Here is an 18,758-nt window from a genome sequence, read left to right on the forward strand (position 1 = left end):
TATTTCTCACTAAGGCAGAAATTTTGTATCATGAACTGCTTTTGACTTCTATTGCTGTCATGGTTTTCTCCATATAAGAAAAGGTTTTAGAGACACATGAAAAGAAAGAAAGAAAGAAAACCACAAAACTTCCTGCTGATCATAAATGCTTTAAAGATGGTGTCTACACACCATGTACTAAGACGGTCAGATAATACCAGAGCAGCTGCTGGACCATGCTGAAGTGTGTCAGGATAAAATGTAAGTCACAGAATACGCAGCACAATCTGGACTGCCCTTGGTGACATGTAAGCACCCAACACCGTGCTCCTTGGCCCTCTGCAGGATCTCTGAAGGCTAGTGGTGAAGTCTCAGGCTCCATGCAAGGCTCCTTCAGAGTGGCCTGCTGCACTTCATAGCCTCCTGGGGCACTGGGGACAGCTATACAAGTGGGACACAAGCCTCAAGAAAAGGGATCCAGTGTTTTGATCTTTACTTCCCATCATCTCATAAGGAGGCAGGACATTCCTTGCAGGAATGTCCTGCTCACAAAGTCAAGGAGGATTCCTAGTCTGGGCAACACTAGTTGAGTGTTGAAAGCTTAGTTGGTCAGATCATGGTCTAAGATCATCTGTGGTGTGAGGATTCACTGTATGAGGAATAGAACTCTTATGCTTGACTATCCTGCAAAAGCCATCCTGTAGCAGCCTTCCTCCATCACTCTTCATACTCCAGAAACTGAGTTTCATGTAGCATGTGATAGAATCTAACTTTCTGTTGATTTATGCTTTTATCCACCTAGAATTGAAAAGATCTTAAACAAGTGATTTTAACCACATGTATGTGGTTCAAGTCTCAAAGATGCAAAAATCAGTGTAAGGCATGATTCCTTGTGCCCATAACTATACTCAAGTGTGAGTGTTGAGTTTCAGCCTGTGTGTTCCCATTACTCTGCCAACAAGAGCAGTTTATTGGCAACTGTGAGCATTCAGAGGCAGATCGCATGTCCTTGGCACAAAAGCCCCACAGCAAAGCACCATCTCCCCCTGGACTGTTATGCAGGAACACCGAAAAATCCACTGTGGGCATTGGCCTGCAGACAGGGAAGTACCACTTCTTGATGGTTTCGTTTCCTGTCGTGTGGATTCCTTTAGTGATGATCCTGGGAGCTGTACAGGTGGTTTCTGCAGCCGAAGGACCTCACACGAGCAAGGGGACCTGTAGTGAAGATGGGGAGAGTCACTGTCTCTGTGGGCAACAAAGCGTACAGAAGAGAGACATGCATGTGTTGGAGAACTCAAGTCTAGACGAATGGCCATGCTGCTTACTGTCCCAAAGAGCCTTTGCAAATTCAAATATACTGTAATCTTCCAGTGACTTGTGAGGAAAGAAAAAGCATTGTGGTGTCCATAGGTACTTGTTTGTAGGTCTCTCCCCCAAACTATACTCATTGCTTCCTGTGTTCCTCCACCTACAGTCCTGCTGGAAGGAATACCTGGAGTGAGGAACCCTAGCAGGCTTACTCGCTGCCACATATGTGAAGTGCATGACCAGTCTGTGATGTGGATGAAGGAGCAGGGAAGTTCATCCTCTATTTAGCAGGAAGGGCCACACAGCTTCTGCTGGCTCAGTTCTCTCTTGACAGACCAACAACAGGAAATCCTGGTCTAGGGGACCGTCTCTAGTGCCTCTGATCACGCTTTACAGAAATGGATTTCCTATGAAGTAACCACTGTCTTTCTCCTAGAGCATCAAACTGGGAAACCGTTTGGACAGTGCTGGATAGAGAATTCAGCATCGTGCTCTACCTTTTCAGTTTATCCACCAAAGCAAATACTCAAAAGACACAGATTCCTTCAGAACTCACACAAGAACAATGGGTCGACAGTACCCAACTTAAGTCCAGTGTATCTGCTCTGTGCCGGGTTCCACGTGTACTGCACTGGTCTACCTGCTGTGAGTTGGGTACCACGTGTACTGCACTGGTCTACCTACTATGAGTTGGGTACCATGTGTACTGCACTGGTCTACCTGCTGTGAGTTGGGTACCACGTGTACTGCACTGGTCTACCTACTATGAGTTGGGTACCATGTGTACTGCACTGGTCTACCTACTATGAGACGGGTACCACGTGTACTGTGCAAATCTTAGCTCATCTGCATGTCAGCTCAAGGTAGAAGTGACATACTATCACTGTCATTAGGAGTTTTGCCTCATAAAAAGGCAAGGTGAACTGTGTTTTAAGTCAAGTGCTCACATATAGCTTTTATCTTAGCACAGGTCTTCTGTCCACGGGCATATACAGCTCTAATTTCTTTTTTTTTTTTTTTCTTTACAAGTACCAATAATGCATCCCCTGCAATCCTGTAGGATCCCCTCTACCTCAGTCACCTCGACAGTCAGGGGGTCCCCTCCCTTTGCAGTCTTGTTGATGAAACTTTGGATTATGGGATAGGTAGATCCCCTGTAAATATCAGCTCATTCTGAAGAACCTCCCTTTGACTGTCTGACCCGAGTATATTTTCTCAGTTGTCCCTCACAAGGGCTTGGGGTTCTCCAGTCCATCTGATATCTATAACCCTCCAATCCTCCGTTCTCATTCCCTTCCTCCACCCTCAACCTGCATGCGTAGGGCTCTGCTCCATCAAAGGGGTCTCCATTTAGCTGGGTCTTCCCAACCGCCCTACTATAACACAAGAAGAATGGGCACACTATGTCTGAAAGAGTGTATTCCCTCATGTGTGTAAGCTGAACATCTCAGCCCCAGGTGGCGGCTTTGGGAGGTGACTAGGTCCTTAGGAGTGCCGTGTCTACTAAGGGCTTAGTGTCTGGTCCAGGCCTGGAACAATTCTGCACTCTCACTGCTGTGCTTCCAGCCCAGTGACACTGGACATCGTCCTCATGGGCTTGCCGTCTGGGAGAAGTCACCATGTGCAGTTCCTTCAGCCATTTGCTTGTGGCCTTGTCTCGCAGCAACAGACATGGTGGGAGATAATGCCAGCACCATCAGCCCCAGAGCTGACCTAATACCTATGGCATGTGTGGATGAAGGCTGTGGTGTGGCCCTCTGCTTCCACCTGTGATGCAGCAATGGGGGCAATGTGTGAATGATGACCCTGTGGGGATGGCAGCGCAACAGGTGAGGTGGATATACCAGCTTTGCAATCAAATGAATACTTTCTGTTTAGTGACATTCGATCAGAGACCTGTGGTACAAAAAGCACGTTCAGCTGGGAGCCTCTAGATCAATGCTCACATGCAGCTGGTTCAGTGAATCCTACCCAGAGCACGGATCCTCTGACCACTTGCACGTGCCGCTCAATTCCTGTTGTCTTCATGTGGGCCCAGTAATACCTTCCTAGCTCTTTCAGCATTCTCTGATCTCTGGTGCCTCCACATTCTGGGTCGGCCTTCCTAGTGAAGCTTGGGAGCAAGGCGATGGAGGTGGCAGCCCTACTAACAGCTACCAATTATGCAGCTGTTCAGTGGCCACACCATGGTTCCTTACAAGGACTTCTCCAGTCCATCTGACACCTGCAACTCTCCACATCAGTGTTCTAGCTTTGCTCCTCCATCTCCAGCAGAAGCAAAAGCAAGATACCCACGGCAGCTCTGTCTGTGCAGGGCTCCAGACACCCTGCAGAAAGCTTCTAAAAGCCAACAGAAGTGAGAAGGAACATGGCTGCATTAGTTCCTGGTTATGACAGGATGAGGGCTAGCATACCCGTGAAATCTCTTCTGTGTTCCCTCCCCCGGGAGATCCGAGGCTTAGTGAGTCTGATGTGACTTTCTTCCTCTAAACTGCCTCAGCAACACTGTTGCAAATTGATTGTTTGTACTGGTTGCTTTCTGGACTCTATTGTATCCGCTGCTGTAGTTATCTGTCCTCACTCTCTGTATCTATACAAGGAGTCTTAATATCAGCTAATGTATGCCCTCTAGCCTCGCTCCTTTTGATTTTAAAGATTATTTTGCCTATCATATGTCCTTTGCTGGAATGTATAAATTTAAGAATCAGCTTTTTCGAAAATAATTCAATTAGAAAAAAGGGAGAAGGGAAAAGAGGTCGGGAGCAGAGTAGGGAAGCTATAACCACATTCCATAGCTAAGATAAATTTCACTGTGCTGGGAGAAGAAGCAAAGAAGATAGAGGGTTAAGGGTCCAATGGCTAGGACAAGACCTGTATCTAATGCAATCAGGTGGTGTCATGGGGTTGGGGAGAGGAGGAGGTGAGGCAAGGTCAGAATGTGGTCAGCTGCCTCTGTCTGACTCAGAAAGAGGGTGCCTGCCTGCAGGTGCCACAGACAAATTTGGGGAGGGCTGGAGTGGACAGCATAGCAGGGACCACCTGGAAGGTCCAGGAGGAGATTCCGCCAGGGCCATCAGTGTCCCATAAAAGATATACACCACAAAGGAAGCTGAGAGAGGCTATGAGTTAGGAAGAAGATGAAGAGGCAGCTCCAAGGGCCACAGTGGAGGATGGGCAAGGGTGATACCTCATGAAGGACTCTGGCATGGCCAGAAGTACAGGGCAGCAGGCAGGCAGAGATCTGTAGGGTTATAGAGTAGGGAGCCCATCCTTTATAATAGTGCTTTCCTTCCAACTCCAGAACCCGCCCTCTGTGCTCCTCTAGCCAGGTTTCGGTTGTTAATCCAAACCCACAGAATAAATTCACTTCAGAGTCTAGAACATCAAGAAGCCAGGAAAACTGTGTCCAGAGGGTCGAGAGAAACACAGGGGGCCACTTCTTTAAAAAGTACCCAGTAAAGTGCTCAAAAGATTTTCTCTGATTCCCTGTGGTGAAAGCCTGTAGGGTGAGAAGAATCCAATACCTTTGTGGTGACCATTGGGGTAAGGGGGGGGAGGATCCTAGGAAGAAGAAAGTCAGGAGAAGATGGTTAGTACCAGGGCAAGAGGGCATGCCAGTAGGGACAGCCATTAGGTAGCTTGTCTGGATGAAGTACATGGAAGGAAGGAGAGTTTGGTTATAAAGGATTACTGTAGTGACAACTGAAATATGACACCTCTCTCTCTCTCTCTCTCTCTCTCTCTCTCTCTCTCTCTCTCTCTCTCCCTCTCTCTCTCAGAGATGAGATAGATGATAGATTGTGTGTGTGCACACCACACACACACACACACACACACACACACACACACATTGAAGACAAAGTCTCAGTAAGTTGTCTTGGCTGGCCTGGAACTCATTATCTAGACCAGGCTGGACCATTACTTATAAACAGTTCAGAGGCCTCTGCTGCCCCTAGTGTTGGGATTAAGTTGTTATGTTTTAACAAAGCACGGACTGCTGGCACCACAGTCACAATCAAGGTCACAACAGCACTCTCAAGATTTCCTTAAAGTCCCTTCCGTCCTCAAAGGCCACCAATAATCCAGCACTACAAAGGAGTTTAGAGTTTCCAGAATTTTATAGCAATCAAACAATATGGCATGTGCTAAGTTTTATGGCCAGGTTGTTTTCAGCATAATTGTCTTGACATTCATCTGTATTGCTGCAGTCATCCACGTTGCTGTTAATGCTGTAATTACAGTAGCTAACTGTATGGACACAGCGTATCTGATGACTGCTTGCTGATAGGCAGCTTTTCACAATTCTGAGGCAGTTATAAACGAAGCTGCTGCAAGCATCGTATGCCAACGCCAATGCACCCATCGTCATGCCCTCCTCTTTTGTTTTCCTCCACCAGCGGTGAAGAAGGTCAGACAGAACAGGCGTGTTCTGACTTTCTCACGTTCTACTGTCACGTATGGGTTCGCTGCCAGTTTTCACCGACGGCCTCTATCAGTTTGAGGAAATGCCTTTCTTCCTGTTTTACGGAGTTTTCATGAGAAACGAAGTATACTGTCAAATGCTTCAAAGGAATCTATTAGCATGACTTAAAAGAATGGTTCATATGGGAATAGACTTTAAATGTTAGCGAGCCTTGCACTCCTGGGACACATTTCTCTGGGCCACCATACAGCATCATTTTCATGTTGTTTTTTTCTTACCTGTCTTTGTCTGACAGTGGAATCTTAGTAGATTCATAGGGTAAGTTGGGACCTGCTCTCCTCTTCAGCTTTTGGGATGAATTTGTTTAGAGGTCTTGTTATTGGTGAAGATATCTAGGAAGTTTGGAAGTACGTATGTGTGTGTGTCTATGCACACACGCAAACGTATATGTGTGTGTGTGTGTGTGTGTGTGTGCTCGAGTGTGTGAAGGCTTTTAGTAAAAGCCTTATTATTTAGTTTCGTTACCAGACCTGGAGCTGTTCAACTTATATATTTCTTCTGGAGTTCTGCATTTGTATTTTCGTAGTTTGAAGCTGATGTGTTTAAAGTAACATACCCATGGCATGAAGTCGTGTGTGATACTCCCTTTGGATAGTAGTCTCTTATGATGTATGCAGAATCCATGTGATGATATAAATGTCTCCTTCCCAAAACTGACAAAGAATCTTTTTCTCTTGATATATCCTATTCTAGTCTTACCCATATGCTTTCAAAATCAGTTTTCTCTTTTACTTTATTGGTTCCTGCTTTGACCTTTACTTTTCCCCTGCTAACTTTAGACTTTAGTTTCGCTCTTTTTTTTTTTTTCCTAGTTTCCGAGTGAAGAACATAACCCAGCTACAGAATAGCAAAGCACCATGGAATTCTCTGGAAAGCACACCGCTTAGCAGCATCAACCCTTTCATGGCGTAATTCACAATCACCTCAAACTACTTCCTCATTCTTTTTTTTTCTTTTGCCCATGGGTTACTTAATTTAGAACTATATTACTTCAATACTTGAGATTTCCCCAAGGCCATTTTGTTATTAATTTATAATTTAATCCTGTTATGGTCATGAATCACTGTTTTCTAGTATCTGGGTTCGTTATGGGGCATGTCTGAGCCATCTTCAGTGACTAATGCTGCAGGCTGGCTTTCCATTTGTTACCTGATCAGCTTTGCTTGGACGCCAGACGGTGCTAATTTTGCCTGGAGTGTTAAATGGTTTCACATTCATATGTATATCCTTAAGCTTTGTTCTGAGGTGCGGTCATTTGGAGTTACTTTGACCCCTGTTGGAAAGATTTGGGGACAGTACAGGACCATGTAAACTGTTGCCCACTGCTGAGTCCAGCTTCGGAAGACTTGAAGGCCCTATTCTCCACCTACAAGAGCTCCAGAGTCTCCTCTCCCAGTCTTTCTTGGTGGTTCTGTTTGCAGCCTCCCTTGTATGGGCTCGATACTCCAGCAGATCCTACAGGTCTCTGGACTTCTGTGTCACAATCTCTTCAGTACTGGCTGTGAATGCCAACTGCGTTGGTGTTCTGAGACTGCAGGTTTGCATCTCAAACAAAGAGTTCATGGGTGTGCTGGATAGTTTTCTGTCAACTTGACGCACGCTATAGTCCCCTGAGAGGAGGGAACCTCAATTGAGAAGATGTATCCATAAGTTCAGACTTGCAAATTAAGCAAGCTTGTAAAGTATTTTCTTAATTGGTAATTAATTAGCAATGTGGTAGGGTCCAGCCTATTGTGGGTGTTGCCACACCTGGAACAGTGGTCCTGGATTTTATAAGAAAACAGTCTGAACAAGCCACAGGAGTAAGCCAGTAAGCAGCACTCCTCTGCAGCCTCTGCATCAGCTCCTGCCACCCAGACTCCTGCCCTGCTTGAGTTCCTGTCCTAGCTTCCATCAATGTTAAACAGGGATGTGAAAGTGTAAGCCAAATAAACCCCTTCCTACCCAACATCCTTCTGGTCACTGCATTTCATCACAATAGCAGGAACCCTAGCAAGAACAATGGGCCTGGGTCAGCACTGTTTCTACATTACAGCTGGGTAAGGAGATATTAGATGTAGGCCTCACTATCTGCTATGATGTCTCTCAAAGACCACGGACCTTGTTGTTTAATGGTTATTAACTTTGAAGTCACATTTTCCTAAATGTTTAGCTGCTTCAGGTAGGCTGATAAATCCAATCCCTGAAATTACCTTCTATATTGTCATAGCTCCCAGAGACCCATTGAGTCTACTTAAAAAGCTGTGTCCTCCCTCCTGTAATTTGATTCTACTGGCCCACCTCCCTTGTTCCGGGTTAGCAGTCTCCCAACTATACCAGATTGTTTTGCCCTCCCCTCTCAGCCTACACAAAATATGCGAAGGCAGAAGCAGGCAGTATGAACTGCTACAAATTACACACACACACACACACACACACACACACACACACACACATACTCACACACACACTCACACACACATATGCATATCCTGGCACACCTGTAAGCTCTATGCTTCTTGAGATTCTTATAAAAAACTAATCTCAAGATGGTTAGGATGGAGTCCCATTAAAATGACCTGTGAGCTCCTTAAATGTGTGCATAGCACCCTATGTATATGTTCACCTGAAAAACAACTGTACAAAGCAAACTCCAGTAGCATGCAGGTGAAGTCACCCAGGAGTCAAGTATGCTAATGTTTTCAATATACTTTCACTGCACACAAGTAAAATCCTAAGCCAGCTGTGATGGTCACACGCCTACAATCCCAGCATTCTGAAGATGAGACAGGAAGACCCTGAGCTCAGTGCTAGCCGGGGCCACACAGCAAGAGCTTGTTTCAACAACAGAAGAAACAGTGTGTGCAGGTAGGCAGCAGGGTAGAGTGTGAGGATGGACACGGTGTGAGATAAAACAGATACAGCAAGCTGTCATCAAAAGCTTTTGGGGCTAGACACGGGGATGTTTGCTGCACAATTATCTCAACTTTTAACATGTTCAAAATCTTTCCTATAAAAAAAGGATAAAAACTATCTTTCCATGCAAAAACAAAGAAATGGAGCTTGCTCGGCTGCATTTTATAGAAGTCAGAGTAAGGAATGGCTGTGAAGCCTACGCAGGCTTTCAAGCAAACCCTCCAGCCAGCCTTGAGATAGTTCATTTAAAAAAAAATCCCACAATGTAAAACTACAATGTGTGTGAGTGCCAGGAGCACACGCTGTGGACTGTGGACTTGCACCTTGGCTGGGGGAAGCTCTGAGAGAAGCTCACACCCTTGCCACCCCTGTGTCTTCCACTGGTATGATGAGAGCTAGGTCTCTGTATAGCGCTGTCAGGGGGCCAAGATCATTCCGCAGGGTGCCCAGCAGGATGGATGGCCAGCACACCCACTCACTGTGTGGTTCCGGGGCACTTCTATGTTGCCATGCTTCCCCACACATTGCAAAGGGCTGCTGTGGCTCTTGGTTTTGGAGGTCTCAGCCCATAACTGGGTCAGCTCAAGGTTTTGAGTCTATGGAAGCACATCCCAGAGGCAGCATAGGATAGGTAGGGCATGTGCGGCAGGGTACATGCGTTCCTTTCACAGGAGAGAAGCAGAGAGCAGAAGGAGTTGGCCCACAATGACTAGAACTCCCATTAGGCTTCTCTTTGGGCATATGGGCTTCTGGAGAACATGACAGACACAGACTACATCACCTCCCAGGGCCAGGGTTAGTGATCTGTAATGAGGGTTTGGCATGGAGCCACGGGCTGAGTGAGCACTCCCAGAGTGCTAATGCTAGGATACTTGAGCATTTTTCCTGGGGAATGATGATACCTTACCTAGGAGAATCTCTCAGGACACACGAGGATAAGTGGGAATGGGGCAAGCTGGTGACGGAAGGAGAAGGCAGACAGAGGAGGCAGGGCAGCTGCCCATCCTTGGCTCTCACAGACAGTGTAGAGGGTCTGGAAGTCATGTCCACCATGATGATGCACCATGGGTTGGAACAGTTCTCAGTATGTTAGGAAAAAAATTTGGAGGAGGAAGTAATGCTCATACTTTCTATTTTATGTATATATAAAAAGAAAGCCGCAAAGGAGAGCATGGGAAAGATCTAGCTAGAGTGTCACTGAAGCAGGTTTAGGGAGGCAGGTACCTGTCAATGAAGCCTGAGTGTATACTGACAGCGAATGATGACAGCTCAGGCTTCAGCTACACCGCTGAGTTACTGCCATCTAGATGGGCACCAGGGATGGTCCTACTGTTGAGAGTCTGCTTCTGTGGCCAGCAGGCAGCAGCAGCCTGGGAGACAAGTGTGTGTGCACGGAGGAGAGAGGCGGTGCCAACAGAGATCAGTTAGGTTGCCATACGCTAGAACCTCCTCCAAGACTCATGCTTCCTAAAAGGGTATCGTATTATTTTGTTTAGACAAGAAGAAAAGTTCTTCAGGGGTCACTAGAGAATACGGGAAGCTACTTTTATTCTTCTTCCTTAGCTGCTACTACCTGCCAAGGAGAATACTCTCTGCATGGAAAAAGGTGAAGTGAACAGTGCTTCTGGGAATTCTGGGAATGCTGCTGCTGGAGAATGAAGTGTGTGTGTGTGTGTGTGTGTGTGTTTTATAGAAAGAAATCGCCAAGAGAGCAGGAAATTCTCTAATTAAGTGCTTTTCTTTCAGGTTGGGTGGGCAGACTCTAGGCACTGAGGAGTCTAGGGGAGACAGCAGCTGACTGACAGCTGAGGGTGCAAACAGGCCAGCAAGGAAGACTGGAGATGTCCTAAGGTCATTTCATTTCCCCAAGGAAAGGAAGGTCTGAACTTCCAATTTGAATCGGATATCTGGCAAGATTTTCTACTGATTCTCATGGGCAGCGACCTCTTGGTGTATGGACAACAGGATGCAACAGGAGGGCTGAGATTTGCAGAACACCATGAATGAGGCACAGTCTCCCAGTTCCCCTTTCAGCTCGTGACCCAGTGCCCACTCTATGCCAGCAGCTGCTGATGGGGCTGCGGATACAATGAGGGGTGAGCCTGGTTGTGTAAGGCCATGTTGTGCAAGCAGAGGCCCGTATCCAATAGTTCTCACACTAGTTCTCAGGAACTCGGAACTGTGACCTGCATTATGAAGGGAACATGACATAGTGACAAGGTGGGAGAACAGAGCCAGCCTGGGGACTGAACGAGCCTTTTGGAGAGTTTAGAGTGCATACAAAAACAGGAAGGATGAGCGTACTGGGTAGTTGCCTGACACGCTTTACTCCAGCTCCACTTTGAGAGACAACAGGTAGCGTGGGGGTGCTGTCACAGGAACATCTTGACTGCCTGTCTTGAGGCCATTCCAATCTAACTACACATAGCTAGGCTTACACATGAACAACCTGGGCCCAGTGTTCAAAGCAGCTGTACTTAGGAGTCAGGTCTGTGCTGACACAGGCTTCTGTTCCCTAGTCCCTGGAACATAGCGTTCCCTTCAGATGCAAAGGAAGAGGTTTGTTTTTCTCCTCCCTAGCTTGGGACCTCCTGATTACGTCATAAGTCTAATCAGTTCTTGGGGCTTCCTGTTGAGGTCAAGAGACATGACATGCATGTGTCTGCATCTGTGATTCCTCTAGTGGGAAAGAGGGCACCTGTGCTGTGTGAGCTCAGCGTGGCTCGTGGGCCTTTGCCAAGGCGGCCAGGAGCTGATAAGATGTCTGGGCATTGCAAAGGTGCTGACCTATGAATGCTTTGCCAGGAAAACTCGCAGGCTATCAGCACCCCACTTGCCTATTTATCAAATGGAAGCCACAGCCTTTCCTCCCAGGGGAACAGAGCGGGAGCTGGTCATGTCCTCTCTGTGCTGTGGGGTGGGGATTCTAACAACGTTTTTCAGTGAGTCTGAAAAGTTATTTCTCTTGTTTTGTGTCTCTGATACAGTGCTCTCTGTAGGCACAGCGAGGCTCCATTCAGCTGTCCCCGTGCCAGCATCCTGGAAGGTGCCGCTGAAGGCTTACGGGATGAAGCACTGCCATGCGCATGTTTACATCTAAACACAGACAAGAGGAAACAGTGTGCACACGCTCCAGGCCCCCGTGAAACAATTCCTTTAGCACAGATCTGCCGAAGCAGATGGGAGCAGAAGGCTGTTTTACCTTTGCTGTGAATGAAGGACTGAAAGGAGAAGGAGGAAGCTATCACGGGGATGGGGTTGTGCTCTGAAACCTATCTTTGGGAAGAGGGGGGCATGCTAGGAAGAAACCTGAGTGGTTACAGCGGCGCTGCATGTGTCCTCGTATGGAAGGAGAAGCAAATCAGGCAGCTGGGAGCTGCACTGGCAGCTGTCAATAGCCAGAGATCTGGGCCACTCCCACCATGCAGGCAACTGTGGACTCTGAGAAACAATGATGTCATCTTTAAGATATTTATTCTTTCTCCATCAAGCTGACCTTTTTGGATCACGGGCAGCATCTTCCCAAGAAGCTCTGCATCACAGTAGGGTGAACAACCACCTCACTTTGCCTGCCATGGTCGGTTTCTTTGTTCTTAAAGTTCTAAACCTTGGGGAAGTCTCCCGCCCCAGGATCTGAGCTGAGAAAGGGCTTTCTCGGTGTCAGAAAGCATCCTGCCATGTGGACTGCAGCCTTTTACAAAGTCCTGGAGAGCCAGATTCAAGGACCCATCTGAGCAGGAGCTTACACCGATCACCCAGGCGTGAAGAGCCACACAGATGCCTAACTGTAGAGAGCTCAGTGCAGGCTGCAAAAGTCACAATCGTTCTGGATATTCCTCAAGGTCAGTTGGATCAAAGAGGGGAAGAAAGTGAAAGAAACAGTAAGAGAGAAAGCCTGTGTGTTTCACACTCCAGAGCCATCAAAGCCCGTGGTCCACACAGCAGGAAATCAGCACCTATCAGCTTTCCGAATCCATCGCCCCAACTGTGAGCATTTTTCCTGATGCCCAGACCTAGTGCTCTACAGAAGCTGCGGGGGGAAGGCAAACCAGTGCCCCTAAGGACCCAGCACTGTCCAGGAGATGGCTGTGTAGCCTATGAGCACCTGCACTCCCTCCCCATCAGAGGGGCTGCTGGGGGCCGCTCAGAAGGGTATGTCATCCCATCCTGGCTTCCTAAGTCACATTCTGCAGCAGGTGGCAGAGGTCATCTGGGCACAGTAGTGACAAGAACCTGTTCAGTGTCATCTTGCCCCACATCACCCAAGACCCAGTTTCAAGTGAATTCACCAAGGTTGAGGTCCTTTGGGTTTCCCATGTTTATGGAATTGGTACACTTCTGAACCTGTATCACGAATGGCTCAGATGGAATCATGGGAGTCAGATGAAGAACTTCCCATATCTAAGAGGCCTGGGCAACCACAGAAGTCAGTGATTTCACAGGATAGTTCCGAGCTCAGACAGAGCTTGGAAGCCAGGTGGAACTGTTCCTGCTTCGGGGGTCAGTGTTTTCTACAGTGTCTAGGTGGGAAAGAGATACGCAGGCCTGTGTTAGACCGCACAAAAAGAGACACGGGGGTAGTCTCCACTGGGAGACTCTGAATTTGCTAAGAGCTCCCAAAGAAACTTGTAAACAAACAGGCCTTATAAATCCTTAAACATTTACTGACCCACACTTTCCAGAGCGAATAAGGGGAACCCAAGAGCTAAGTCAACCCAAGGAATAATCAAAACCTGGTCTTGTGAATTCCATTTAAGCAGCTGACCGAAAGCTGAGATCATGTGAGAACTGACAGCTGAGGCTCCTGTCCCAGCTAGAACATTTTAGCTGTGCTGACCTTTCCTGCAGGCATGCCTGGGGTGCACACTGGCCAACTCCCTCCTCACCTCCAAACCTCCAGCTGCATGTCAGTGCAGACATCCTCATTCCATGTCCTTCACATCTACCCCTAACTTCCCTAAATACTTAGTCTCTTTTTTCCGACTGTTTCAGCCTTGCTTCTTTTTACCTCTCTGCAAAGCAGAGAAAATCGGTCTCAGAGAAAGCAAGCCCAAGTTTTAAAATTGTTAGCTGTATAGCCTTGGCTTTTAGCTCCTCTTGACCCAGTGTCCTTTTCATGACCGCAGGAGAAAGTAGCAGCTATTGTGAAAAGCTTCAACTATCAGCCAGTGAAACGTGTGAAACACTGAGAACAAGTGTGTGCGCGCAGCCTTCACGTCTGCAGTTCCCTCTCCATAGCTTCCCCCCGGGTGCTTACAACTGTAGCGTGTACTAGAGTCTAAGTACTGTGCTTTCAACTAGACCCACACATCTCTGAGTATGAGACGTTTGTATCACACATTAGCTCCGGGAGACATTAAGAGCTATAATTTTAGTACCCATTTGCTATAAGGAAAGTTAGCTATAATTCATCAATTGTTATTCCTGGAAATTTCTACTTAAAAGTTTCAAACCATGGTTGACTAGCTCACTGATAAGGCAGGAAGGGAAGCCTCAGGTAGGTTATAGTCGGTTTTTTTTTTTTTAGAATATTATTAGAGCAGTGAACAAGACACATAACTACCCCAAGCCTTAGAGTAAAATCCCCTTGTAGACAGTTTAACTCAGCTGACACATGGGTTCTAACTTCTGAGAAGTCGGATTCAGGACCCAGGTGTTGCCTATAGCCTTTCGGGCGAAAAACATGATTTTAGGAGCTCAAAACAAAGACTGGTGATGGTTCTCACTCAATTACTTAGGACTTCCCCAAAGAGGTCCAGAACTACCAGCTTGGGAACGGGGCTCTGAGAAACAGCTGTCAGGGGCCCAGAGGGGCCTCGGAGCTGTACTCACCCTTATCTTCCTCTGACTCCTAGAATTCCATCTCAACCATTCACGATACAAGTTCAGAAATACAACAATTCCATAGACATGGGAAACTCAAAGCGCCCTGAATGAAGCCCCCATTCCCCTTCCTGAGGAGCCTGTTTGATGCGTGTCAGTCTCCAGTGCTGCTGGACAGAAAACTGAAGTGGGCTATGCCTCCAGTGAAGATGGACTACATCCTTTCATCTTTCTATCTGTTGTTTCATTGGTTAAGTAATAAAGAAACTGCTTGGCCTCTGATAGGACAGAAAATTAGGTAGGCAGAGTAGACAGAATAGAATGCTGGGAGAAAGAAGCTGAGTCAGGCAGTCGCCATGATTTTCCCACTCCAGACAGACGCAGTTTAAGATCTTCCCTGGTAAGCCACCTCGTGGGCTACACAGATTGTTAGAAATGGGTTAGATCAATATGTAAGAGCTAGCCAATAAGAGGTTGGAACTAATGGGCCAGGCAATGTTTAAAAGAATACAGTTTCCGTGTCATTATTTCGGGGCATAAGCTAGGCATGCGGGCGGCCGGGTGCTGGGGACGCAGCCCACCGCTCCCTATTACAACAATCCTTGATAGGAAAGGTCCCACCTGTACATCCATGGCTGTCCTCAAAACGGGACAAGCCCAGGGAGGTGGGGGCTAGCCAGGGAACTGAGCCCAGTAGATTCTGAGGGAGCTTGGAAAAGTGCAACTCAGGGGTACCTGTGAGACTCTGGCAGAGCAAAAGAGCTGGTGGCCTATGAGTGTCGATGGAGCTGTGCCGAGGGAAGGACACATTTTTCTCAGCCACATGTCCTAGGGACTGTTCCTCTCCTCTAAGGAGATCTGTCTGTCTGATTCATGACAACAGCAGCCTTATATGAAAGTAGCCCAGCCTCCGCTTCATGGGTAACCTGCTTTCCTTAGAGGATACAGCCTGGGCAGCAAGAACCTTTTGTGCTAAGTCCAGTCCATGTGTGACTAAGCCAAGGGACTCCGGTTCTCTAGCCTTGAACATTTCACATATGAAGTGAGGATTAACTTTCTACCGACCTCTTCAGGGACAGCACACTTCAGGATACAGAAATGATCTCTTAGAAAACCTAAAATTCCCTAGCTCTCTTGTTATTAGCATAACTTCCCATATCCAGGAGGCCTGTGCAACCACAGAAGTCAGTGATTTCACAGCATAGGCCTGGGCTGAAACAGAGCCTGGAAGCCAGGTGGAACTGTTCCTGCTTCAGGGCCTCTAGTTTTCTGCAGTGTCTAGGTAGGAATTATGCCGGCCTGCATTAGACCGCACAAAAAGAGACCCGAGGGTAGAAAAAAAGTGTGTGCTCTTCTGCAAGACTTTGAAGTCCCTAAGAGCTATGCATTATGCTGGCAGAAAGAGGCAGATGAAGGTGGGTAAGGGAGGCTAGGTGATGCCATTGCAGTCTACGGTGCCGCTTTCCTAGTAGAAGCTCTAGGAAGCACATTGTACATCCTCAGTCTGTCCCCTCCTCTAGCGCTGATTTTGGGTTAGGAGGGGTTCAGAAGTGGGTTTAGCCTAAACGTTGTCACACGGGCAGCAGTTAGTATGGAGAGATGGCTTTCTCTTTTTTTTTTTTTTTTTTTTGCCCACTCCTCTGTGGTGCCCTCCAGAAGCTGGGCTGCACAATTATTTTCCATTTCAGCTACCCATACCAACACCCACCTTTCTCAGTCTTGCAGCTCCTGTGCCCGAGCGAATGGCATCCATCAAGGCTTGCCTGGCATCCACTGTGTTGCTGAGGGTGCCGGTGCTGAACCTAGAAACCGTTACGGAGGCTGAGGGAGGCTGGGAGGGTGCAGAGGGTGGTGGGGGCAGGACAGGTGGAGGTGGAGGACCATGGTCTTCTTGTTGAGCTTTGTCTAGACCTGGGGCCAAGAGTGCAGCATCTCGGAAGCTCTGGAGCTCCTCAGAGGCAAGGGATGACACCTAAGGAGACAGTGACGAGGTTACTAGAGTTGAGTGCTCCTGCACCCTGTCTCATCTGTGACACCCCATGGTGATGACACTGGGTGACGAGATCATGAATATGGAACTCCCATGAACAGAATCAATACCCTATAAAAGAGGCCCCAGAGAGTTCCTTGAACCTTCTGTCATGTGAAGCCTTGGTGTGAAGGTACATTGAGCCAGAATTGTTCAGACAACCCCCTGAATCACCAGTTCTGTGGCTGCCATGATCTTTGACTTCTAGCTTCCAGAACTGTAGGAAATAAACCTCTGTTGTTCCTAAGCCACCCAGCATACAGTGCTCTGTTACAGCAGCCTGCCAGACTCAGAGAGTTACAATCTGTGTAGAGGTCCTTTCCAAGAATACAGCACACGGCTACTCATGTCACAGTGACCCGCAAACGGCTCCTTAATGATAAACTACAGGAAGCAGACATCTGTCCGCTGGTGACTCACACATATCCCCGCCCTCTTCCAAAGCATGCTCAGAGGCACCAAGTATGGCAGGAGTACTCTCTAACTTCCCTTCACACGTGAGGGCAGAAACAGAAGCCAGGCACACAAACTTGACTAACTAAGGCTGGGAGTGACACACACTAAAACCATAGGGGAAATGCGCAAGTCACATCAATTCCTTAAATCCCATGCGTGGCAGCCACAGGTGCACTATGTAGCTCAATTAATATTCTGCCTATAGTACATGTTCAGGGCTGGCTTCACACAGCTGCCTCATTCTGTGGATTTGGGTGCCAACGTGCCGAGCGAGTAGAATTTTGCAGGTCTGATGGTGCCTGCCATCTAGTCAGAGTAATGAAAACTTGGCAGTACTGGCCCAGATTGCTGGGGAGAAGGGTAGGCAGGATTCTAAACCAGTTATGTATGGGAGGTCCTTTTCCTCACCTTCCTCAGGCTGAGAGTCCCACTGTGTCCCCGGATGGCTGCCAGAAGGGCAGATCGCTCGCTCTCTGTCTCCATGTAGGACGGTTTCTTTGGCCTTCCTTCTGAGGTGTGTTCTGCAGTCTAGAATATTAATGAAGTCAACATATTTCGTTCAGACAATAAGGAAAGGCTAACTCCATATCAGCCGAGGCCTACAGCATCAACGCCACTCAATCTGTCTGCTTAAAGGTCCATTTAGAAGGTCACAGAAGAGCTTTCTGCTCAGCCACAGTATCAAAGCAAATGCACACAACGATTTTCTTTTCTAGTTTCAGCATAGTATTAAAAAACTATACTGAGTCATGCAACACATTTGTAGGTTAATATAAATGTTCTGGGCCCGTGCAGGGAGGTGGGACTAAGGTCAGCTGAGCTCAGTGCGTTAAGGCTTTTCAACTTAGGGTATCTTCAACTTTCTCTGACTCCCATGACGTAATCCTGTAGTGAGCTGAGGGGCAGCTGTCTGAGAATCAAAGGCTATAGGTTTGGGTTTGCAGCCAATGCTGTCTTTTACTATGAAACCCTTCCTGCTATTCCCCCAGCTTTCCCGAGCTGACATGTTGTAAATCTACGGAAATCTTGTATGAAATCCTGGATGAGAATGTCAGCGGGTGACATCGGGCCCGACCACTTAGACTCTTCCTACCTTGTTTCCACTGAAATACAGAAGCAATAACTCTTCATTATTAGCACTGGGTTAGTAATAATATTTTGATGTATTAAATGAGCTGATAGTGGAGAAGGTCCACAGAATTCTTGCTTTTTTACTGTAGAATGACAATGGCATGCCTTCACATAATGTTTCAGTCAACAATAACCACACCGATGGAAGGAGACTCAAAAGTCTGAAAAGACATGAACTATTCCTGTCTCCCGGTGACAAAGGAACTATACTACTCTCCTACTGCAATGAATTTTGCAGGTATTTGGGGTGATGCTAGTGTAGGCAAGCCTATGCTTTGTACTGGTAGACACAGGGGTATGACACACAGTTACATGCAGTTGTCACTCTGAGTTATGACACAGTTGACTTTGTTACTGTATAATGCACTAACTATACGATAGGTCCTCTGCTTATGCTGGCATGGACAACTACTTTTGGGAAACGGTTTTATTCCTTTATCTTCCTCCAAAATGATGAGGCCTGCTATGCCAGCAGCATCCGTGTCATCTGTTCTTGATGTCATTTGATGTAACAAGAAGTTCCTGCTGACTGCTGGCCTGTTGCCATGTAGGCTTGTGTGACACTTCATGACGATCACACAACAATGAAACCAAATGCCATGCAGCTCTCAGGATGTGTAGCTGTGTGTATCAATACATGGCTGTACAGAA

General features: G+C 47.2%; 1 protein-coding gene across 7 annotated transcripts in view; it reads right to left on the minus strand.

The window, feature by feature from the left end:
* Window positions 1-2: 2 nt before the first annotated feature.
* The window catches only part of Cobl (cordon-bleu WH2 repeat protein), a 227,738-nt gene continuing 208,982 nt past the window's right edge, over window positions 3-18,758 (minus strand). For all 7 annotated transcript variants that reach the window (XM_050141257.1, XM_050141262.1, XM_050141259.1 and 4 more), the window contains 3 exons: window positions 17,385-17,504; window positions 16,200-16,463; window positions 3-1,197 (listed from right to left, as the gene is read on the minus strand). In XM_050141257.1, coding sequence (XP_049997214.1) covers window positions 1,180-1,197; window positions 16,200-16,463; window positions 17,385-17,504 — 402 coding nt within the window. In that variant the 3' untranslated portion in view covers window positions 3-1,179. The remainder of the gene's footprint in view (window positions 1,198-16,199; window positions 16,464-17,384; window positions 17,505-18,758) is intronic.

Source organism: Alexandromys fortis, unplaced genomic scaffold, assembly GCF_014885135.2.
Source record: "Alexandromys fortis isolate MF-2015 unplaced genomic scaffold, M_Fortis_MF-2015_v1.1 scaffold_7, whole genome shotgun sequence".
Lineage (NCBI taxonomy): Eukaryota > Metazoa > Chordata > Mammalia > Rodentia > Cricetidae > Alexandromys > Alexandromys fortis.